Source organism: Rhinatrema bivittatum, chromosome 6, assembly GCF_901001135.1.
Source record: "Rhinatrema bivittatum chromosome 6, aRhiBiv1.1, whole genome shotgun sequence".
Classification (NCBI taxonomy): Eukaryota; Metazoa; Chordata; class Amphibia; order Gymnophiona; family Rhinatrematidae; genus Rhinatrema; species Rhinatrema bivittatum.
Window position 1 is genome coordinate 128834394 of NC_042620.1, and position 21741 is coordinate 128856134.

General features: G+C 45.8%; 1 protein-coding gene across 1 annotated transcript in view; it reads left to right on the forward strand.

The window, feature by feature from the left end:
• PPP1R1C (protein phosphatase 1 regulatory inhibitor subunit 1C) overlaps nt 1-21741 on the forward strand; it is a 180796-nt gene that overhangs the window by 97564 nt on the left and 61491 nt on the right. The window contains exon 5 of the mRNA XM_029605922.1: nt 10894-10954. Coding sequence (XP_029461782.1) covers nt 10894-10954 — 61 coding nt within the window. The remainder of the gene's footprint in view (nt 1-10893; nt 10955-21741) is intronic.

Below are 21741 nucleotides of genomic sequence, written 5' to 3' on the forward strand. Positions count from 1 at the left end.
CAATGTTCAAATCTCATCTTTGTGTACCTTTCCTCACTCCAAATCACATCAAATGTTCACTGATGTGTACTGTGCTGTTCGTACCTCTGACTATGCATGTAAAACTGCCCCCCAAAACCTAGACCACTTCCAAAACCTCAGCTTGAGTTAATAGTTACTGCTCCTATAGTAGTATAAAAAGTTGATTAACATGTGTGCCTCCCTAGAGGCTCCCTCTCTCTCACTCTCTCTCCCCCGCCCAAATCGAGATTTGTGATTTTTAGCACAAATTCCATTTCGGTCATATCACAAAGCATAATGCCAGGAAAACAGGTGTAGTTATTTCCTGCGAAAAACCTATGAAAATGTGCATTATGCTATTGCATGTAACGCTAAGCACCCCTTATTTTAATTTACTTTTTTTGCAAGCGCAGCCTTCAGGGGACGATGGTGTTGGCTCAGCGCACATCACTTGGTTTTGGGAGAGTGGAACCCTTGGGCCACAGGACGGCTCAGTTCGGGACATGAGTCGCACCCGTGGTGAGGTGTGTGTGCGGGAATGGGTGTCACAGGAGCAGAGCTGGTCAGAGGTAGGAACACAGAACTACAATGTAGGTCTCTGGCTAGGACTAGGAACTTGGAATATAGGAACTTGGAACTTGGAACTCACGAGGAGGACAACATGGAGTTTGAGACTCTCAAGGAATGCGTCATGGAGCTTGGGACTTGGAACGTAGAGATGTAGAGCTGAAGACTTGGAACGTGGAGACATAGAGCTGAAGACTTGGAACATGGAAACGTAGAGCTGAAGACTTGGAACTTGGAGATGAAGACTTGGGACGAAGACTTGGGTAAGGAAAGAGAGTCCCTCAGGGGCCCTACACAGCAAGTGGGGCTGGTCATGGACTACACTGTCCCCTTCGCGCCCTACACAGCTGGATGGCTGGTCGCAGACCACGAGGAGATCGGGCAGGCTCAGACAGTATCATAGCGCAGGGTAGTGGAAACCCCTCGGATCCTCCAGAGTCTGAACTAGGGAACCAGATAAAAGCTTGGAGTATGGAAACTCGGAGTAAAAGCAGGAAATCTCTGGAGGCATGGGTCCCTCCTCCTGGTGCATTAGGACCGGGACAACATGAAAGGAAGACAATGGATATCAGGACATCAAGCAAGGAACATCAGGACATCAAGGAACATCTTGGAGCTGATTGCAGAGCTTGGAACATGGAACTTCTTGGAACGGACTGTAGGACTTGGAATGAACTGCAGAACTTGGAACATGGAACTTCTTGGAACAAACTGCAGGACTTGGAATGAACTGCAGAACTTGGAACTTCTTGGAACAGATATCCGGAACAGGTCTCATGGACATCCGGACTTGGAGCAGACATCAGGATCCGAACTCAGGAACAAACGTCAGGATCTGAACTCAGGAATCAGACATCAGATGAAGAGACGTCTTCAGGGGCATCTGAGATGATGTGAAGACAAAGCTGGAATGAAGCAGGACCCTCTTATAGGGCTGAGAGGGCAACTCTCTTGGAGGAGCTGCTAAGAGGACCACACCTCTCTGTCCCTACAAGAAGGGAAGAAAGCCGTGGGCCTGCCCCCTAGGAGGAGCAGGAACAGGAAGTTCAGGACCCTGGACAGCAGCATACCTGCCATATCAGAGGGGAGAGGACTAAGCCGCAGGCAGGCTCCGATGGAGGAATCAGCTTTCAGGCGAGGCGATGACCCATCATGGCTCCTGCCATGCCGGCAAGATGGAGGCCGTGCCACGGGAGCGCCCGGCATCGGTCGGCTCAGGCGAGGCCCTGGCTTCAGCTGCGGCCTCTGGGCCGTGAGGAGCAACATCGGGAGCAAGACAGCCATGGAGGTAAGGCCCTGTCCGCACTTCACGCGGGCAGGGGCGCAACAACTTTGCCCTAACTTCACCCAATTTTTCCATTTGGGAAAAATAAAAAAATTTGCATACACATCTCATGATGCATTTTTTATCACAGGCGTTATGACGTTATCATGGGCATTAGGGCCCTAACACCCGCGAAAAGGCCATAACACAATTTGATAAATGACACTGTTTGTTTGTAATTTCCTATTTCATTTCTAAGGAATACACATCCTTACTAAATATTGTGCCTTAATAACTTTAACTGAAGATGAAGCACAATAAAAATTATTTTCTGCAGCTTTAATGCTGGTAAAAAATGTGTTTATATATGTAAAATGGTATTCTGATCTTTGCCCAGCCTCTGTGCACTGTTACAAGTTCTAGTACTTTTACCCGCTGGGAGAAGTGTGTACTCTGAGCACATGCCCATCTATGCACACTGTATAACAGGATGCATAACTCTAGCTACTGAGAAAAGAAACATTCCAGGGACTGCCAGTGCCTACATCTCAGGAGAGTGAATGAATTCATTTCATTTCATTTATTAAAACTTCATGTCCCACTTGATAAACATGCTACTGAAGCGGTAATACAAAATAATATAAAATACAATCATAATTATTAAAACTTTATCACAAAAATTAAAACAGCATAATAACAATACAATCATGTTTATCAAACTTAATCACAAATAATACATTCCTGTACATGTCTTTCTTTTTGTGCCATTTTTGATAGGCCTTTACACTAGTACATAGGTGACTTAGGTACCGAATAGTTTATTCTCACTGTTGAGAGGGTGATGAGGAAAGGAGGTTTGCATAATTAAAAAGTGACTTTGCTGCACTAATTAGTAATACAAACACCGCCTCCCAGCCATGATCTGTGAGAGCAACACATTTATTTAAAGGGTAAATATTTATTCTCAGTTATTTTATTTTTATCCTTGTTACTTTTGAAACTTAGAGCAGTGGTTCCCAACCTGTGGTCCATGGATCCCCAGGGATCTGCCAGACCATAACAGGGGGTCCGTGAGCTGTGGAAGAAGAAAGAAAAGCCCCCACAAAGAAGAGACCCAAAAGGCCACCAGTGAACCCTATTCTATAGTGCAGAAAAATAGGAGGCCTGAGAGGCCGCCAGTGTTTTCCATCTCACCAGTAGCTGAAGCCGGAAGAAGGCCGTGAGTCACCAGCGCACCTACCTTGCCGGCAGCTGAAGGAAGCTACTGGGCTGCTGGTTAGGGATGTGAATAGTATTTTTGACGATTGAAAATATCGTATGATATTTTCAGTCGTCATAAATCAGGGGCTCCCTGAAACCGATAGGAAAACACCACAAAATTGTTCGTGGGGTTCTCTTATCGTTTTGGGGGAGGGCGGGAAAAACGCACACAAAAACAACCCCTAAACCCACCCTGACCCTTTAAAGTAGCTCCCTTAGCTTCCCCACCCTCCCGACCCCCCCCCCAAAATGTTTTAAAATTACCTGGTGGTCCAGGGGGGGTCCCAGGAGCGATCTCTCGCTCTCGGGCCATCGGCTGCCACTAATAAAATTGGCGCCGATGGTCCTTTGCCCTTACCATGTGACAGGGTATCCGTGCCTTTGGCCGGCCCCTGTCACATGGTAGGAGCACTGGATGGCCTGCGCCAACTAATAGTGGGCCCTTGGGTTATGGCGAGTGAAGACTCCGCCCACAAGGAGCAGCCCTGTGGGCACTCACCACAACAGGTGAGGTCTCAGCAGTGATAGACAACAGAGGAAACAACTTTATTATACAGCCAATGGTGATCCGAGGAGCGGATCAATAGCGTTAGTCCAGAGAGTATGACCTGCAAGCTTATCAGTCCGCTAGTAATCTGCAGCGCGCAGTAGGCCGGTGAATATCTTCTCTAAGCGTAGCTTGTGCTGGCAACTCTGGTAGTGGCCCGCAGTGTGGGGTAGGCCGGAAGCCAGTGAAATAGTTGCACAAGACAGGAGGGATCTGGTAGTGACCCGCAAGCGGGGTAACCTGAGAATCCGTGCCACAAAGGTAGAAGAGCAGGTTCTGTACTCACACCGATACTGTGGAGGTAGATGGAAGATTAGGCACCGAGGAGGCCCAGAAATGGAACAGCAAGGGTCATCCGAGAATGATACAGGAACTCACTGGTAACAAAGTGAGGCTGGTAGTAATGGCTCTCCAAGGAGTGGATAGCCATGAGTGTGGCAAGACCCCCTAGGAGCGGGTAGCTAGGTCACCCAGAAAGGACAGCGAGGTGAAGTCCCAGAATGGCAGAAATAGCAGGACAGGAATCCTTGCTAACTCGTATTGCAAGAAGACAGCTGAGCTTAAGTATGGTAAGCGGATGATGTCATGCAGTGGGGATGCCCCCGAGGTTCCCGTCATGATGCATTTAAGAAGGGGGCAGGCGCGCGTGAGCGTGCCTTAGGTAACCCCGGATGTAAGATGGCTGCTGGGAGCACCCGTGCTATCCCAGGCACGCCATGACGGTCGGCATGTGGAAGTGGAGGCCGCCATTCTCCCCAGACTCGGAGCTGCATAGAGAAAGGAGGTGAGCAGCAAAGGTCTCAGCCACCTGTGCCCGACAAGCGGAACAGTACCCCCCTTCTTAGGGCCCCTCCCAGGGGGTTTCGGCTTCCTAGGATGAGCAAGGTGGAAGTGATGTAGCATCTCTTTGTCCAGTATGTTGGCAGCAGGTTCCCAGATGTTTTCCTCTGGTCCGTATCCCTCCCATGAAATGAGATACTCCCAGTGCTTTCCTCTTTTAAGGACATCCAATATGTCATCCACCTTGTATGCAATGTCATCTTCAGCATTAAGGGGTTGTGGATCAGGAAACGTGGAAAGCATAGTGTATTTTTATTGAGGGTGGCAACCTCAAGCTATAAGTCAAAGGTCCCAAACATCGGAGGACGGTGAAGGGTCCAATGTATCGTGGAGCGAATCAAACCGAAGGTAGCTTGAGCCAGATATATTTGGTACTGAGCCATACCTTATCTCCTGGCTTAAACTGGGGAGCCGCTTGATGATGAGCATCATAGAATCTTTTTGCTCGTTGCCCAGCCTTATGTAGAAGCTCCTTGGTCTGACTCCAGAGTTGGTGAATCTTGTCAGCTTGGGCAGCCGGTGACATACCAGTCAATGGTATGGGAAGTGGTGGAAGTGGCTGACGGCCATATACAATATGAAATGGTGTGGATCCTGTGGCGGATGCCGGATGCGAATTCAAGGCGAACTCAGACCAGGGTAGTAACTCTGCCCAATCATTCTGCCTAGAGTTGACATAGGCGCGGATGAACTGCTTAAGGGTTCTGTTCATTCTCTCCATTTGTCCATTAGATTGGAGGTGATATGCAGAAGTCAAATACAAAGAAATATTGAACTTTCGACATAGTGTTCTCCAGAACTTGGTGGTGAAGTGGACTCCTCTGTCTGATACAATGTGTTTTGACATCCCATGTAAATGAAAAAATGCCTCACAAAAAGTTTGGCTAGTTCTGGGGCAGATGGCAATCCAGGTAGAGCAACGAAGTGTGACATTTTTGAGAACTAGTCCACGATAACCCATATCGTATTGTTCCCACTAGAAGGTAGTAGATCGACCATGAAATTGGTTGCAATATGCATCCAAGGTTCATCAGGAATGGGCAATGGTTGGAGCAGACCCCAGGGATTACCGGCTGGAGGCTTCTGCCTGGCTCAGGAGGTGCAGGATTCCACGTACGCTTGCACATCTTTTCTCATAGACATCCACCAATAGTATCACTGTAGGGTAGCAAGGGTACAGGCTTGTCCTGGGTGGCCTGTTAACTTAGAGTCGTGAGCCCAATTCAACAGCTTCTTCCTTAGAGACAGAGGAACCACCGTTTTACCTGTGGGAACCAAATGGGTAGCGGCCAGCATTATCTTCTCAGGGTCAATGATGTGACGTAGGTAACCCCGGATGTAAGTTGGCTGCCAGGAGTGCCCACGCTGTCCCAAGCACGCCATAAGGGTTGGCGTGTGGAAGCGGAGGCCGCCATTCTCCACAGACTCGAAGCTGCATAGAGAAAGAAGGTAAGCAGCAAAGGTCACAGCTGCCTGCGACCGATGGGCGCAACATTTTCCTTGTAAAGGTGTATTGGTGTTTTAGGGCCTGTTGTAATATTTGCAGTATTGCCTTTTCATAGGTAAAGTGGTTTCTGTTTGAGTCTGGTAGTTAGGGCATAGCAGACTTCCAATAGATTCTGAGTACATTTTTTGCAGGATTTTGTCTTCTACAATGATTCTGGTAGTGGATGGAGTTTGTTGCTGTTACTGAGGTGACAACAGAATTTGAATGTTTTTGGTTTTTTTTTGTAGTGGGTGGTAAGGGGAAATTTCCTTGTTCTGCTCTGCACCCTTTGTTGGGAGAATTTCTGTGAATGCAGAGTAATGGAAAATGTAGGATGAAGGTTTTATATTGGGACTTGTCCCACTCCTATATAGAAGAACTTTTGATTGATGCTCTTGAATAATTTTAGTAGTAATTTTACTTAGTGGTTGAAACTAGCCAGGGATTTTTTTGTTACTTTGAAGATTCTTTTGTCTAGAGATACCACTGACATGCATGCCTAGCACCTTGCAATAATGATGCAAACTTTTTGTAGCAGTGCCTCTTACTTTATGAGCCAGGATATCCTATCTCTGCCTATATGGAATTTGGTAACAGGCAGGTGTGGAGAGAGCCATTGGATCCCTGTCAAGATCAAATTAATAGGGTGGTTTCCCTGTCACAGGTGATTTTCTTTAGAAATAGTAATAATTTTCAAAAACTACCAGTTAGGGGTGGAGGCTGGGATGTCCCTTTTAATGATGTGGGGCTTTCTCAAACATCCCTCCCTTGCCCTTCCCAATCAGTCTCTCATTCTCAGTCTTTGATCCACAGGCCATCCCACCCAGTTCTCCTCTCTCTCCCTCCACCAGTCCATCCCCACCAGTCACTCTTTTTCTCATCCTCCACCAGTCCAGCCTCACATTGCTCTCTCTCTTTCTTTCCACAATCCATCCCCGCAAGACTCTGTCTCTCTCCCTCTACCAGTCCTTCTCCACCACTCTCTCTCCCTCTACGAGTCCCCCACCAGGCTCTCTCTCTCCCTCCACTAGTTCATTTCTGCCAGTCTGTCTCTCTTTCTCTCCCACCTTTCCAGTCACTCTCTCTCCCTATCCTCCTCTACCAGTCCATTCCCCCAGTCACTCCAGATCCAGCTCTGTGAGTACTTGTAGTTACTACATAAGTTACTGAATATGAGTAAATTCTTCCATATTTGCTGCTGTGCTATGCAATTGTATCTACTCTGTTTATATCAGTAAACATTGTAAACAAGTTTTATGTATTATAAATGAGTCTGGTGTGCATATAATTATTTCTTTGCTAGTACATTAAAAGCTTTTCTATATATGGTACATAACTTCAGGTAAAAATGAAAGAGCAGCATGAGGGGGTCCGTGAAAATTTGGGAACTTGCAAAGGGAGCCATGCTCCGAAAAAGATTGAGAGCCCCTGACTTAGAGGTCAATATTATTCAGTGGGTTTGTCCAGTTAAATCTGGGACTTTGTGAGACAAACCTGAGGTTTTGAATTTCATGCCCCTCACAGAGGATTAAGTTTTAACGAAGTAAGTCATTATCTGGCTAGAACTTTCCCAGATAAAAAGGAGGTGGAGTGGGGCTATTCTGGGTGCTAGGCTTACATTTAACCATGTAGCCTCAATATTCAATGCTACCCAGCGAAGTTTAGCCAGTTAAGCTGGTTTGTGGTGGAGAGCAGGTCTAAAGTACTCCAAATAAACGTACTGAGAGAGCTTTAAAGTTACTTGGCTATATTCAGAGGGATTCTTTCCCATTGAACATTTTGGATAAAGTTACTTGGGTAATTCACCTCTTGCCACCCTGCTCAGTATAGCCCCCTTTACATCTTTGTGCTGATGACTTTACAATTTTACTATCTTTAGGTAATTAACTTAAAAGTGAATTTACACTCACATAATGTAATGTTGCATAACTACATTTATAATTGTTACCTATGTCTCTATATCATGGGTTCTCAATCCAGTGCTCAGGACACACCTAGCCAATGAATATGCAAGAGAGAGATTTGATTGCAAATAGAGTTAGTGCATGTAAATCTATCTCATATTCATTGTGGATATCCTGATAACCTGACTGGTGAGGCATCTCCTGAGGACCGAGTTGAGAAATCCTGCTCCATCTAATACATGCCATATGATTGCTAAGATAGTAGTTTACAAAAGGAATGTGTGTTTGGCTTTGTTCTTGAGCTCTTGCACTCTTGGCCATTCTAAAATTTGGAGTCATTGTTCACCAACAGTCTGGTCATAAATATTCTTTTGGAACAAATAGACATAGAAATATTGGGCCGGATTTTAAAAGGGTTACGCGCGTAAATCCTATTTTAAAAAGGCCCGGCGACACGCGTAAAGCCCCGAGACGCGTGTAAGTCCCGGGGCTTGCAAAAAGGGGTGGAGAAGGGGCAGAGCAGGGGCAGGATCAGGCTCCCAGCACAGCGGCCATATTTGCTGCTGTGCTGGGGATCGCACACCGGCAGTTGGCCGGCACACACAACTTACTTCAGGCCCAGGGCTGAAGTAAGTTTCGAGATAAAAACATCAACGGTAGGGGGAAAGGGCGGGGGAGGTAGGGGAAGGGAAGGTGAGGTGGTAGGTAGGAAGTTTCCTCCGAGGCCACTACGATTTTGGAGCAACCTGGGAGGGAAAGGGGGAGGGCAATGCGGCTCAGAGCGGGCTTGGCACGCGCAAGGTGCACAATTGTGCACCGACCCCAGATTTTATAACATGTGCGTGCCGGCATGCACATGTTATAAAATCAGGCGTACATGTGTGCGCAATGGGTAGCGTGCACACATGTACGCCCGCGCGCTCTTTTTTAAAATCTACCCCATTATGCATATGACAACATATTACAGTATATTGCATATATTCACAAGGTACAGGGATTCAGAAAGCACATCATATAGAGTACTTCGGTGAGCAATGAATTAACGCTGAGAACACAAAGGGGCAGATTTTCAAACGGTTACACGTGTAAGATACACGTGTAACCCCCGAAAAGCTGCCCCTTCCACCCCCTGTGCACGCCGAGCATATCTTGCAGAGGCTCGGTGGCGCGCGTAAGTCCCGGGGCTTTCCTGGGGTGGGGGTGTCAGAGGCATGTCGGGGGCATGTCGCAGCTGACGCGTCATCGGGGGGCGTTCCGAGGGCGTGGCCGCGGCCTCCGGACCAGCTCCCAGACCGGAACATGACACGCCAGCAGCTGGCCAGTGCGCGTAACTTGTAAAATAAAGGGTGGGGGGGGGGGGAATTAGGGCTGGGGGGTGGGTTAGATAGGGGAAGGGAGGGGAAGGTGGGGGAAGCGGAAGGAAAGTTCCCTCCGAGGCCGCTCCGATTTCGGAGCGGCCTCGGAGGGAACGGAGGATGGCTGCGTGGCTCGGCGCACACAGACTGCCGATTTTGCGCAGCCTTGCGCGCGCCAACCCTATATTTTATAACATGCGCACGGCAGCGTGCGCATGTTATAAAATCGGAGTAGATTTGTTCGCACCAGGTTTTGCGAACAAATCTACTGCCGCGTGCACCTTTTAAAATCTACCCCAAAGTCTGATAAATATTTTCAGAACATACTGGATATTCCTTAAGTATATTCTGTGTTGCTATACCAAGATATCTCATCACTGAATCATTATGTATGAAATCTCATTTTAAAACAAAGATACAGATTATGCAATCCATTTGGAAATACTTTGGATAAGGTGCCTTAATAGGAGTATTCAAACATTATGATGTTTTTCTATTAACATGTGACACCTAGTACTACTATCTGGCATGAATTAATAATCCAGCACACAACATGACATTGCATGAAATTTCATTATTGTATATGGCTAGACACACATACATAAATATATATATATATATATATATATATATACACATACACATACTCTGTATATATGTACTGAGAGAATACTTAACTGCCTGACACAATGCACCCGACTTCACTATTCAAAAGGAATATGATTGATTTTATAGTATGAATGTGATTGGGATAAAGAGGTTTCCCTGTTCACAAGGTGGCATGAGACTGAGAAAACAAAAGATCTATGTAGATAGTCCAAGAGAATGGCTCTTTTGGGGATTCTGAATTGTACTTCAGGTATATTATTTAGAGACCCCTCCCTCAGCTATTTTCCGTATCCTCACTGTTAATTTAACTCGGGTATATTATGTACATAGTGTTATACCTATAGTTCCTTCTCTTAAAATTCTTGCCTAGGTCACCTGACCTTTTCCTACAACCCCTCCAAGTTTTTCCAGACCTTGTTACATGTAACTTTATATTTCCCTCTCTGTTGCAATATATTTTTATCCCCTGTTATCTGTAAACCAATGTGATATGCCTATGAACGTCGGTATATAAAAGTTTTAAAAATAAAATAAATAAATAAAATACTTTTAATTTTATTAGGCTGCTTCCCATTCCACTTTTGCAGGTTGTGGTATTCTATTCCCCTACAACTTACATCTGTTTTAGAATATTTAAAAAGAAAAGTTGGATGGTAAGACTGCAACAGGAACGAATATTCTGTAAAGTGGAAATGAGGGACACATTAAAAGGATATTTTAAAGGATATCTGGATTTTCATTTTATCAATTTTTAAAAACATACAGTTTTAATAGTGCTAATGGTTTTATGCAGAGGATCATTTACTGAACAGTCAGACAAGTATTTAAATAAAGTAAATTAAAGATTGTTATATCACCAGATCAAATTCTAGCAGCCACTGCTCTTATCTACTAGATTTGAAACAAGAGGAACTCAAAGGTCACAAGTTATAAAAAGATTGTTTCATTGGAATAAAAAAATAAAAACCTAAAGGAAAACAAAGTTTTCAGGTAATTGTCTGACATACTGCAGTGTGAACCACCGGTGGTTGTTTAAGCATGTTCCTTTTTATTATTCTTAGTCACAGAATGCATCTCCTAAGCAAAGGAAGCAGAGTGTGTACACACCACCCGCCATGAAAGGTACTGTTCAGGTACTGTCTTACTCTGCTCAATTAATGCATGTTTGTCTCTATTTTAACTAACACTGCACTCTCTCTAAAGGCTAGCCTACAAGTTGTGAGCTGAACGTGCTGACTGCCACGTGCTGGAGAGTCTGGGGTGCCTATCGATTTTTCACTATTTTCATCTGAAGCCGTTATTCTTTAGAGAGGGGAAATGTCCCTGAAACATTTGCACTAGGATGAAGTGTCCTGTAATTACCCAGTCTGCTGATGTTCTATGTGCCATTTCCCAGCTGAATTGTAACAAGTGTCCAATTTTCTCCTGAAATAAAATAGTTTTCTCTGCTGCTAGCTTCCTAATGGCAAGAAGTCATTGGCAAAGTTGCAGCAGGACCAGCTCTAGGATAACTGGTGCCCTGTGCGAAGACTGAAATTGACACTCCCCTACCCCCCCATCACCTTGATGTTCGCTCTGGCACAGTACTCCCTCCTTTGGCAGTGACTCTGCAACATTACGCCCAACACTTCTCTCACCTTCTGCCCAGCATCAGTATCTCCTCTGCCCTGTTCTCTCTGCCCCTGCCCACAGTGGCAGCATCTCCCACTCTCTCTCCTTAGTATCCTCTTCTCTCTCTTTTCTCTTTCCTACACCAGGAACATCCCTCTCTTTTTATCATCTCCCCTCCTCCTCCTCCTCCTCCCTGCAGGCTAATTCTTCACCTACCACCACAGATAGAAGCCTTCTTCCTGCTACACAGCCTTTCTGAGTCTCCTACTTGCAGACACCTTACAGAGAGTGTGGGAGGGAGGGGGCAGTGGCACCTCCTTTAACATAGCTCCTTGGGTGGCCACCCAGGTCACACGCACCAAAAGCCGGCCCTGCTTTGCAGAGAGCTATGTCACTCATTTTTAATGCTTGCTGAAGTTATTCAAAAGTCAGAATGTGCCCTTTTCATGGAAACAAAAGTGAAAAATAATGCTGGTTTTTGCTTTTCAATTCCTACCAACATGCTAATCTTTACTGCAAGCTCCATCAACAATTAGTAGGTAATGGCAGATTGACTTGGATACAGTCTGTAATGTATTTTAAGGACAGTACATAGTTATGTGGATGCCATTGGTTTTATTACTAAAAAAAAAAAAAGTGCATTCAGGATAAGTTCTGATAGTGTATATTTGTGAGATCAGAGGTGTAAGTGGGAGAGCAGGGAAGGGGGGGGCTCAGAGGGATTGTGTGTTGAGATGCTTGTGCAGTAGGTAGGGGGTTGTCAACGCTGCTTTCTGACAGACAAGTACAGTGACTCGTTGCACCCTTGTGGAACTGTCAGGAGAAAAGCAGTGAGAAATGGTTATAAACCCGGACCTTTTTTCTGATTCCACTCCAGTGGAATCAGAGGGAGTACAAGGAAGTAATGTGGGATGGGCTGGCTCCTATGATTTTCCATAGAAAATAATGGGAGTGTTGCATTGGGTAGGCCACGGCATCCAGACAGCCAAGAAACACACTTGGCTGATCTGGTCAGGAACAAAAGGTTTATTTATAGGGGTTTCAAAGAAAGCAGCAAAACAAAACAATAGCTCATCTCGCTTTCAAGTTCTAAAGCATTTTCAACATATTCTGTAGGGGCATACCATGGGCTCAAAGCAGTTCCCAGGGTCTTCCTAACCATTATAGATCCTGATCCTTTATACTGTTAGGATGGGAACCTCCCTGGGCCCAGAATTCTTTGTGCATCTGTGCCTTAAGGTGGAGTGGTTACATACACATAATTTATGCATATAATATGTCAATTCAATAACTTTATTGATATCACAAAATATAAAATCACATCTCTTACTAGACAATGTTAAAACTCACTAACCATCACATACACACCTACCATTCATACTATTAAAAAATACCACCTGAAAACAGTGACACTACATACATTTATCAATACATTTTTTAATACATATTTCTATCCATGTGTGCAATATGTACTCGACTAGTTATTTCTTATTCTTGATTATCTATTACCTGGTACATCCGCAAGCCTTAAACTGATTATCTTATCAAACGTGTTTGAAATATATATTTTATATCGCTAAACATTCAAGTTCCTCCTCAATAATTCTTTGTAGATTGAAGGGACGGGCTGATCAAGAGCATGGTCAAACCACTTGTGGTGCCTGCTCTATTTGTAAACATGCCCTGCTGCTCAAAGAATTTCAACATTCTATTTTGAAATATCCTTATAGGTTGCCAGAATTGTTTTCGTGTGATACGAGTTGGGTCATTTATGCAATTGTATGCCCGTGTGGGCTAGTGTACATTGGTCAAACTATTAGAGCAATCCAATTGCGAATTATAGAACACTAGCTGTACCCGGCCACGCGTTGCAGTGGCAGAGCCAGGTTAAGTGGAAAAGAAAGAAAAGAGAATGGGGATAACCGCCCCCTGGCCCCTCCCGAACATGAATGCAAGAACATCCACACGCGCCCCCCCCCCCCTGCAGGCCCGCCGATACCTGTCAAAAATGGTAGTCGGTGGAGCGGGCGTTCGTTCCGGCATGGAAATATTAGTGCCGGGCCCTTGGCAGCCAGCACTGAAACTGTCTCCGACGGCTGTTAGAACTTACTCTGTCAGTGGGATGGAGCAATGGGAGCGGTCGTCTCGCTCAGATAGTAAGGGCGAAGGTGCGCCGGTTGCCAGACCAGAAAATGGCGTTGACGGGCCCTCGCCCTTACTATGTCACATGGGCTACTGCCCCAATTGGCATTCCCGAGTGTCCTAGTAAGGGACAGAGCCTTCGGAGCCATTTTGATTGCTGGCAGCGGTGTTGCTCTCCCCCCCCCCCCCCAGCTGGAGCAGCCCGAAATATTCTGCCGTTTTGCGTGCGTTCTGCGGGTGTGGGCAGTAAGTAGAAAAGTCATGGGTGTGGGGAGTGTGAGGAGGGTGTTTTTGTGTGAGTTCATAGGGTGTGGGAATAGCAAACATGTGGCATGTGAGTGGCCTCCTGGTGTAGCAATCTGGAATTTTGTGGGGTTTTGTGTGTTTTTGGAGGGTGTGTGAAGTAAGTACAATTGGCATGTGTGCGGGGGCGTGTGAGGAGGGTGGATTTGTGTCTGGTTGGAGGGTGTGTGAATCGCAAACATTGGTCACGTGTGTGTGGGGTGTGAGCGTTTGTGCAAAGTGTAAAGACCTTGCGCTTACGTCCAGCAGATGTCGCTGTTTTGTGGAACCAAATTTTAAAACTTTTTTACTAGCCCCCGGTGTGACATATATGTAACGTAAGTGTAGAATAACCTTGCCGTATGTGAGGTGAAGCTTGTGTCCAAATTTGAAAGCAATCGGTTCACACGTTGCTGTGGCTGAGCCTGGTTAAGTTGAAAAAACAGAACAGAGCAGTAAAGGTTACAGTTTGTGTTTTGTTTTTTTTTGTACCCCATATGAACAGCACCAGCAAAGAATAGTTTAAATATGCAAGCACACCTTCCTGGCCCCCCCCCCCCCAACCCGGCAAAATAGAGCAACCCACGCTACAGCCCCCTCTCGGGAGATGTGGAGAATGAGTGCCCCCCCCTGTGAAAAACGCGTGGCAGAAAATAAGAACGGTCCCCCACCGTGCTCCTCCCCGGCTACCTGTGTAAACTGCCAGCCGGTGGCGAGGGTGTGTGCTAGGGTTTGTTCCGCCGGCTGCCATGTCGCAAAACTTCACCGGTGAAAGATGTGCGTCAGGATTCCTGACCTAGTAAGGGCAAATGTCCGCTGAGGATATGACGCCGACGGGCTCTTGCCCTTACTATGTCACATGGTGTACCGACGTCATTGTTGTCTCCGTATAGCATAGTAAGGGCAAGGTCCGCCGGCGCCATTTTTGTTGCTGGCATCTGACAGCCCTACTGAATGCGATGTGTCCCGGACCGTTCCTGTGGTGCTGGCGGAGAAGCACGGACTTGTTTCAGGTGTAGTGTGTGATCGGAGTGCAGTGCGTGGGTGGGTGGAAGAGGGTACTTTAATTTAAATTCAGAGGGTGTGTGAAATGCGTGGCTTCCCAATGTAGCAGCCAGGAATCCGTGTTTTGGGAGGGTGGGTGAAGTAAGTGACATTGGCAGGCGTGTGGGTGGGGGTGTGTGGTGTGATGAGTGTGAATTTCTGTGTGTTATGAGGGAGTGTGAATGAAAGACAATAGCCCTGTGTGGGGGTGGGGTGTGGTGTGTGAGTGTGTGTGAAAGGTGCAAGAGGTTGCGCTTGCACTGACGGCCACCAGATGTCGCTGTTTTGTGTAATCAATTTTTAAACTTGTATTACCTGTCACAGGTGTGACCTATATGTAATGTAAGTGTATAAGATCCTTCCCGTTTGGGAAGTGAATGTTGTGTGCAAATTTGAACGCATTCGGTTAAGCGGTTGGCGAGATTAGCGACGACATACAAACTATTTAACATTTTTATTTATATAGATAGAAGTAGGATTAGATCTGTTAAGGTGAATGCACCTTTAGTTGATCATTGGGTTGAGTATGCTCAACCCATAAAAGTTTTCGTTATCAAGAAGGTATATTTACCCAATGGGGGTGATTTGTCATCTATGTTGAGACAGATTGAACAGCATTTTATTTTTAAATGGGGTACTGTCTTCCCCGGGGGTTTAAATGGCCCTATAGAATGGAACACATTTTTGCATGTGAGCTAATGGGTATGTAGGTGTTTAGAATTTGGGAGGTCTTTCATTTTCTGATTGAATTAAGTATTGATGGATTGGTATATATAAGTAGGAGGAAGTGACTTGACACTATGAAGTTCTTTGACATGTGATACCTGTTGGTTCCGGTTGAATGGTGAGTACTTCCTATGGGTAGGGGGTGTATGGTAACTTTTTTGTCTGGATAAAAAGATATCATATTCATGGTAGCTGCCTGTTTGATTTTTAGAGATATGGATTATAAACATGAAGTAATACACTGATGTTAATGGATATTGATAAAACGGAGGTTTGAAGTTTAATATCGTTTGTGAGACGGCTTGGGTACTTTAAGGTTAGTTTGGAGCCTTTTTGAAAAATTTATGGGTTTAAGATATTGATAAGTTATAGGGATGTCTAAATGTGGTTTTATGTTTTTTGGGAGTAGGTGGGGAGTCGGTACCTGTTACACTGGTGAGTCCCTGAGGAAGCCCCGGGTAGGGGGTGAAACAAGGTGTTGCGGTTCTGGCAGCGAGCACCACGACCAGACCTTTACCTCTGTGTTTTTGGACTTGTTCCCGCTTTCACTGGCCTAGTTCCTGTCTTGTTCGGCGGCGTCCCAGCGAGGGCCGCACCTCTGGGAAGCCTTCCATGGACGCTCCGTCTCTAGGCCAAACCATTACAAATGGTACAAAATGCCTCCGCCCGTATACTCACCAACACCAGGAGAAGAGAACACATAACACCTATTATGATGGACCTCCATTGGCTGCCCATCCACTTCAGAATAATCTACAAGGCCATTCTCACCATTTTCAAAAACATCCATCAATTAGCCCCAATCGATCTCCATATTCCCCTCCGATTACACCATTCCACAAGACCGACAAGAGATGCTTACAAAGGATCACTTCAAGTACCTCCAGCCAAGACTACCAGACACATCACGCTTAGAGATCGGGCATTCTCCACAGCCGGTCCAACATTATGGAACTCCATTCCCCCGGATCTTAGAATGGAACCCAACATCTCAACATTCAAGATAAGACTCAAAACGTGGCTGTTCACGCAGGCCTTTCCTAACTCCAACCCCATCTAATCCCCCTTCATGCAACAAGCTCCGCTAGTATTAGCGTTAATAGCCACCTCTCACAATGTTATTTATACATATATTTTACTATCTAATCTTCATTTCCCTTCTCATTCCAAGTTATTGTTTTCCTTGTTATATGTAACTGCTTTTCTGCACTTTTGTTAAATGGTAAAGTTTCACCCTTGTTTCTTGTGAACCAGCATGATGGGACCACCGTCTTGAATGTTGGTATATAAAAAACTTAAATAAATAAATAAAATAAATAAATAGGCGCACGCACGCGCCACTTGGGCGCTTTTCTAGGCCGTTTCCCACCAGTGGTGACCCCACCCAAATCCTGACGTCAGACACCACGGCCTTGATAAGCCTGCCGTGGCCACCTAGTCTTTGCTTTGCAACGGGCTTACCTACTGGATCCCTGTTGTGCTGTGCCCCGGAGCATCCTACTTTGCTAAGCGCTCCGTTCCTGCTTGCCTGCTACAGTACCTGCTTGGTTCCTGCCTGCCTGCTACAGTACATGCCTGGTTCCAGTACCCGAGTCTTGCTACAGTTCCTGCCTGGTTCCAGAATCCGAGCCCCGTTACAGTACTGACCTACTGCCCTAGTCTGGTTCCAGTTCCCAGTCCTGATCCACTACCGCCTAAGTCCCAGCAGCCGGGCCCCTACGGGCTCCTCCCAGGGGGGCTTCGGCTTCCATGGGTGAAGCCACCTAAGTCCCAGCGGTTGGGCTCCTATGGGCTCCTCCCGGGGGAGTACCAGCTTCCAGGGTGAAGAGCACCTCTATGTCCAGCCTGAACATCTGCCTCCTGGCCTGTGGTATACTAGAAACTTTTGAATACCTTTCCCAGTCTCCTGCAGGTCGGCCCATGGGTCCACTAAACTGACATTCCCTAACACAAGGATCTTTGTCGGACGGATTGGATGGAACGGACTGACCGGAAGGAAAATTGTTGTTCTTTCTAAAAGCAACTTGGAGAAGAGCCTGATCGGATCGGGAGATACTTGACCGTGGTGTGCAAAGGAATTTAAGAGAGAAGAATTATTGAGGAGGAACTTGAATGTTTAGCGATATAAAATATATATTTCAAACACGTTTGATGAGATAATCAGTTTAAGGCTTGCGGATGTACCCGGTAATAGATAATCAAGAATAAGTAATAACTAGTGGAGTACATATTGCACACATGGATAGAAATATGTATTAAAAAATGTATTGATAGTGTCACTATGTTTTCAGGTGGAATTTTTTAATAGTATGAATGGTAGGTGTATTATGTGATGGTTAGTGAGTTTTAACATTGTCTAGAAGAGATGTGATTTTATATTTTGTGATATCAATAAAGTTATTGTATTGACATATTATATGCATAAATTATTCTCTTTATGTGTATGTAACTATCAGATGGATAGAGAATTATTTTGAAATATCCCTGTGGATTATTTACCGTTAAGGTGGAGTGGGGCAGATGGCTCTATTCTGTGTTTTAAGGTGGTTTGAGAGAGTTTTTTGTATACTCCCTCAGATACCTTCCCCCTTAATTCACCTTTAATTGGGTGAGCACCTGCCTGTCTCAGGGATACTTCTCTTGATAAAAATTCAGCATTGACATTCTTTTTTCTGGCTCTATGCTAAATTATATAACGGAAGGGTTGCAGGCTAGGAACCACCTCATTACCTTGGAGTTATTCTCCTTGCTCTGATTTATCCATATGTGTGTTTGGTGGTCTGTCACCAAGTTAACTGCTGTCCCAAGAGGTGATACTGTAAGGCTTATAAAGCCCATTTTACCACTAAGGCCTCCTTTTCCTTCTCCTTGTACCGAGGTAGCAGATTCTGACTTGCATAATCTATCAAATGCTCTTGACCATCCTTCGTTTGGCTGAGGATCGCCTCCAGTCCAATCTCTGTGGCATATATCTGAGCAATGAAGGACTCTGTAAAGGCTGGAGTTATTAGGACTGGGTTGGAGCAGATCGCTTCCTTAAGCTCCCGGAAAGCTTTCTCTGTCTCAGCTGACCATTGGACTTTTTCAGTGATTTCTTTAGTAAGAGCCATGTACGTGGTTCTGCCTTCTCGTAGAACTTAGGTATAAACCTTCTATAGTAGCCTGTAAGGCCTAGGAAGGCTCATTCCTTCTTTTTGGTTTGTGAGACTGGTATCTTGGTAATTGCTTCAATCTTCCTGGACTGCAGGTGTACTTGGTCCTTCCCTAAAGTATAGCCCAGATATTAGACTCTTGTCCTCCAAATAAACACTTATTTGGGTTCGCCATCAACCCAGCCTTTCTCAGAGTGGACAGTACAACTTGAAGTTGGCTCAGATGTGTCATCCTATCAGGACTGTAGACCACTATGTTGTCAAAGTATGCAGCAGCATAGCCCTGGTGTGGACAGAGCATACAGTTGACCAAGCAACGTAATATTGCAGGGGCACCAGGGAGACCAAACGGGAGGGCCATAAACTGGAAGAGTCCCACCAGTGTCAAGAAGGCTGTATTCTCCTTCACCATTGGTGTAAGAGGTACTTGCCAGTATCCTTTGGTGAGGTCCAGGGTTGAGATGAAATGACCTGTTCCTAGGTGCTCAATTGGCTTATCCACCCTAGGGATCAGGTAAACATACAGTTTGGAGACTCCATTGACTCATAAAAAATCTATAAAAACGCTGCCATCTGGTTTTGGTACTAGGACTATGGGCAAAGACCAGTTGCTATTAGATTCTTCTATGACTCCTGCCCAGAGCATTTCCTTCACTTCTGTTTCAATAATGTGACACCTGGCTTCTGGAATTCAGTATGGCTGTTGCAGTACAATCATATGAATTTAAGAAATTTCCATAATGGGTCAGTCCAAGGGTCCATCAAGCCCAGCATCCTGTTTCCAACAGTGGCCAATCCAGGCTACAAGTACCTGGCAAGTACCCAAACACTAAGTAGATCCCATGTTACTGATCCCAGTAATAGCAGTGGCTATTCCCTAAGTCAACTTGATTAATTGTAGTTAATGGATTTCTTCTCCAAGAACTTTTCCAAACCTTTTTGTAAACCCAGCTACACTAACTGTACTAACCACATCCTCTGCCAACAAATTCCAGAGCTTAATTATGTATTGAGGGAAAATAATTTTCTCCAATTAGTTTTAATGTGCTACTTGCTAACTTCAAGGAGTGCCCCCTTGTCCTTCTTTTATCCGAAAAAGTAAATAACCGATTCACATTTACCCATTCTAGACCTCTCATGATTTTAAAGATCTCTATCATATCCCCCCTCTTACCCAACTTATATGGGATTTCTACCCAAATAGATTCTATTGACCATTTAGTCTCTTGTATGATCTTTATCCTATTGGACTCTATAACCTCCCAGACATAAAGTGCCACACCCCCATCAAGTTTATCCTCTCTATCATTGCGATATAATGTGTACCTTGATATAGCATTGACCCATTGGTTAGCCTCCTTCCACGAGGTCTCTGAGATTCCAGGTGGTGTAACGATATCATGTTGGACTAAGTGGGTGTGATCCAGAAAGCTAGAGAAGATTTCCCTATTCTGCTCAAGCAGTCGCTTTAAGTCTGCTAGTTGGGAAATTTTTAGCCCTTTCCCAAATGGCACCTGTGTCTGGTCTGTCACAGGTCCAAGCTCTGGGCTGGATTCTCCTTGTATCACTCCACACTCCTGTGAAACCCATTTCTTACATAGGTTGATATGGTACATCTAAGTTTTCTTCCTTTTATCTAGTTGGGCTATTTTGTAATCAGCTGGGCCAATTTTTTCCAAAATCTCGAAGGGCCCTTGCCAGTGGGTGAGCAACTTGATTTCTGAAGAACGCAAGACAACGAGAACCTGGTCTTTGGGATATAAGATGTTTTGAATCGTGGGATAGTTGTACACCCAGGTGTCAGCAGTCCGAGTTTTCCCTATGCATAAGTGGTCTTCCTCCCCAGCTTTCTTCAGGCACTCCTGCATCTGTATGACATAATTCATGAGATTGTGTCCAGGGTTTCCTCCGTCCTCACTTGTCTCTCGAGCCACATCTAATATGCCTCTCGTTCTTCTACCATACAATAGCTCAAAAGGCGAAAAGCCCATCAAGCTCTTGAGAACTTCACGGATTGCAAATAGTACATAGGGCAGCAGTAAGTCCCAATTTTTGCCATCTTTGTTACACGTCCCGGCCATGGTAGGCCTAGGCCTGGGCCTACTAACCCCAGGAATCCAGCTGCCAGCTCCGGTTCACCTTCACTTGCAGTGGTGGGCAGCCGCCTCCGTCCCCGAGCACCTGCAGCCACTTCTGCCGCTTCTGACTCCTGCGTGGTTCCTCATTCCCCCTGCGGGTCTCCCCATGTGGGCCGCGGAGTGATGCCGCCGTCCTGCTTCCTCTGGGCCCTGACTTAGGCGCACGCATGACTCGAGCACTCTTAAAGCGGCTGTGGCGGGAAATTAGCTGGTGGCCCTGGATGATGAAATCCCTGGGCCTCCTTATAAAAGGCAGGGCCCAGCCACTTTTTCCCTGCCTTGGCAACAGGTCTCCACGATTGTTCATGTGCTCGTTGCTCATTCCTGGTTCTTGTTCCTGTCATCGTTCCTGACTCCTGTTCCTGTCATTGTTCCTGGTTCCTGTTCCTGCTTGTTCCTTCGCCTGCTCCTAGTACCCTTGGTCTGATTCTCTGGCATTGATCCCTGCTTCATCTGGACTACGCTTGGACTGATTCTCTGGTATTGACCCCTGCTTCATCTGGACTACACTTGGACCGATTCTCTGGTATTGACCCCGCTTTGTCTGGGCTATGCTTGATCTGATCTCCTGGCTCTTACCTCAGCTCTGCTTCCGGTACCTTGCCTACTGCTGCCTGCCCTGACTCCAGCTTGCCTTGGACTCTCCTTCAGTATCCTATGGATCTGGCCTCTCAGGCTTCAGCCTATCTTTGCCTGGACGTCCCCTGCTTCACTCTGTTCCTGTTGGCATCTGGATCTCTGGAACCCTGCCTCATCTGGACCATCCTCGGCCCTCCAATACCTCTGCTGGTTCCTGGCATACCCTTGTCTACAC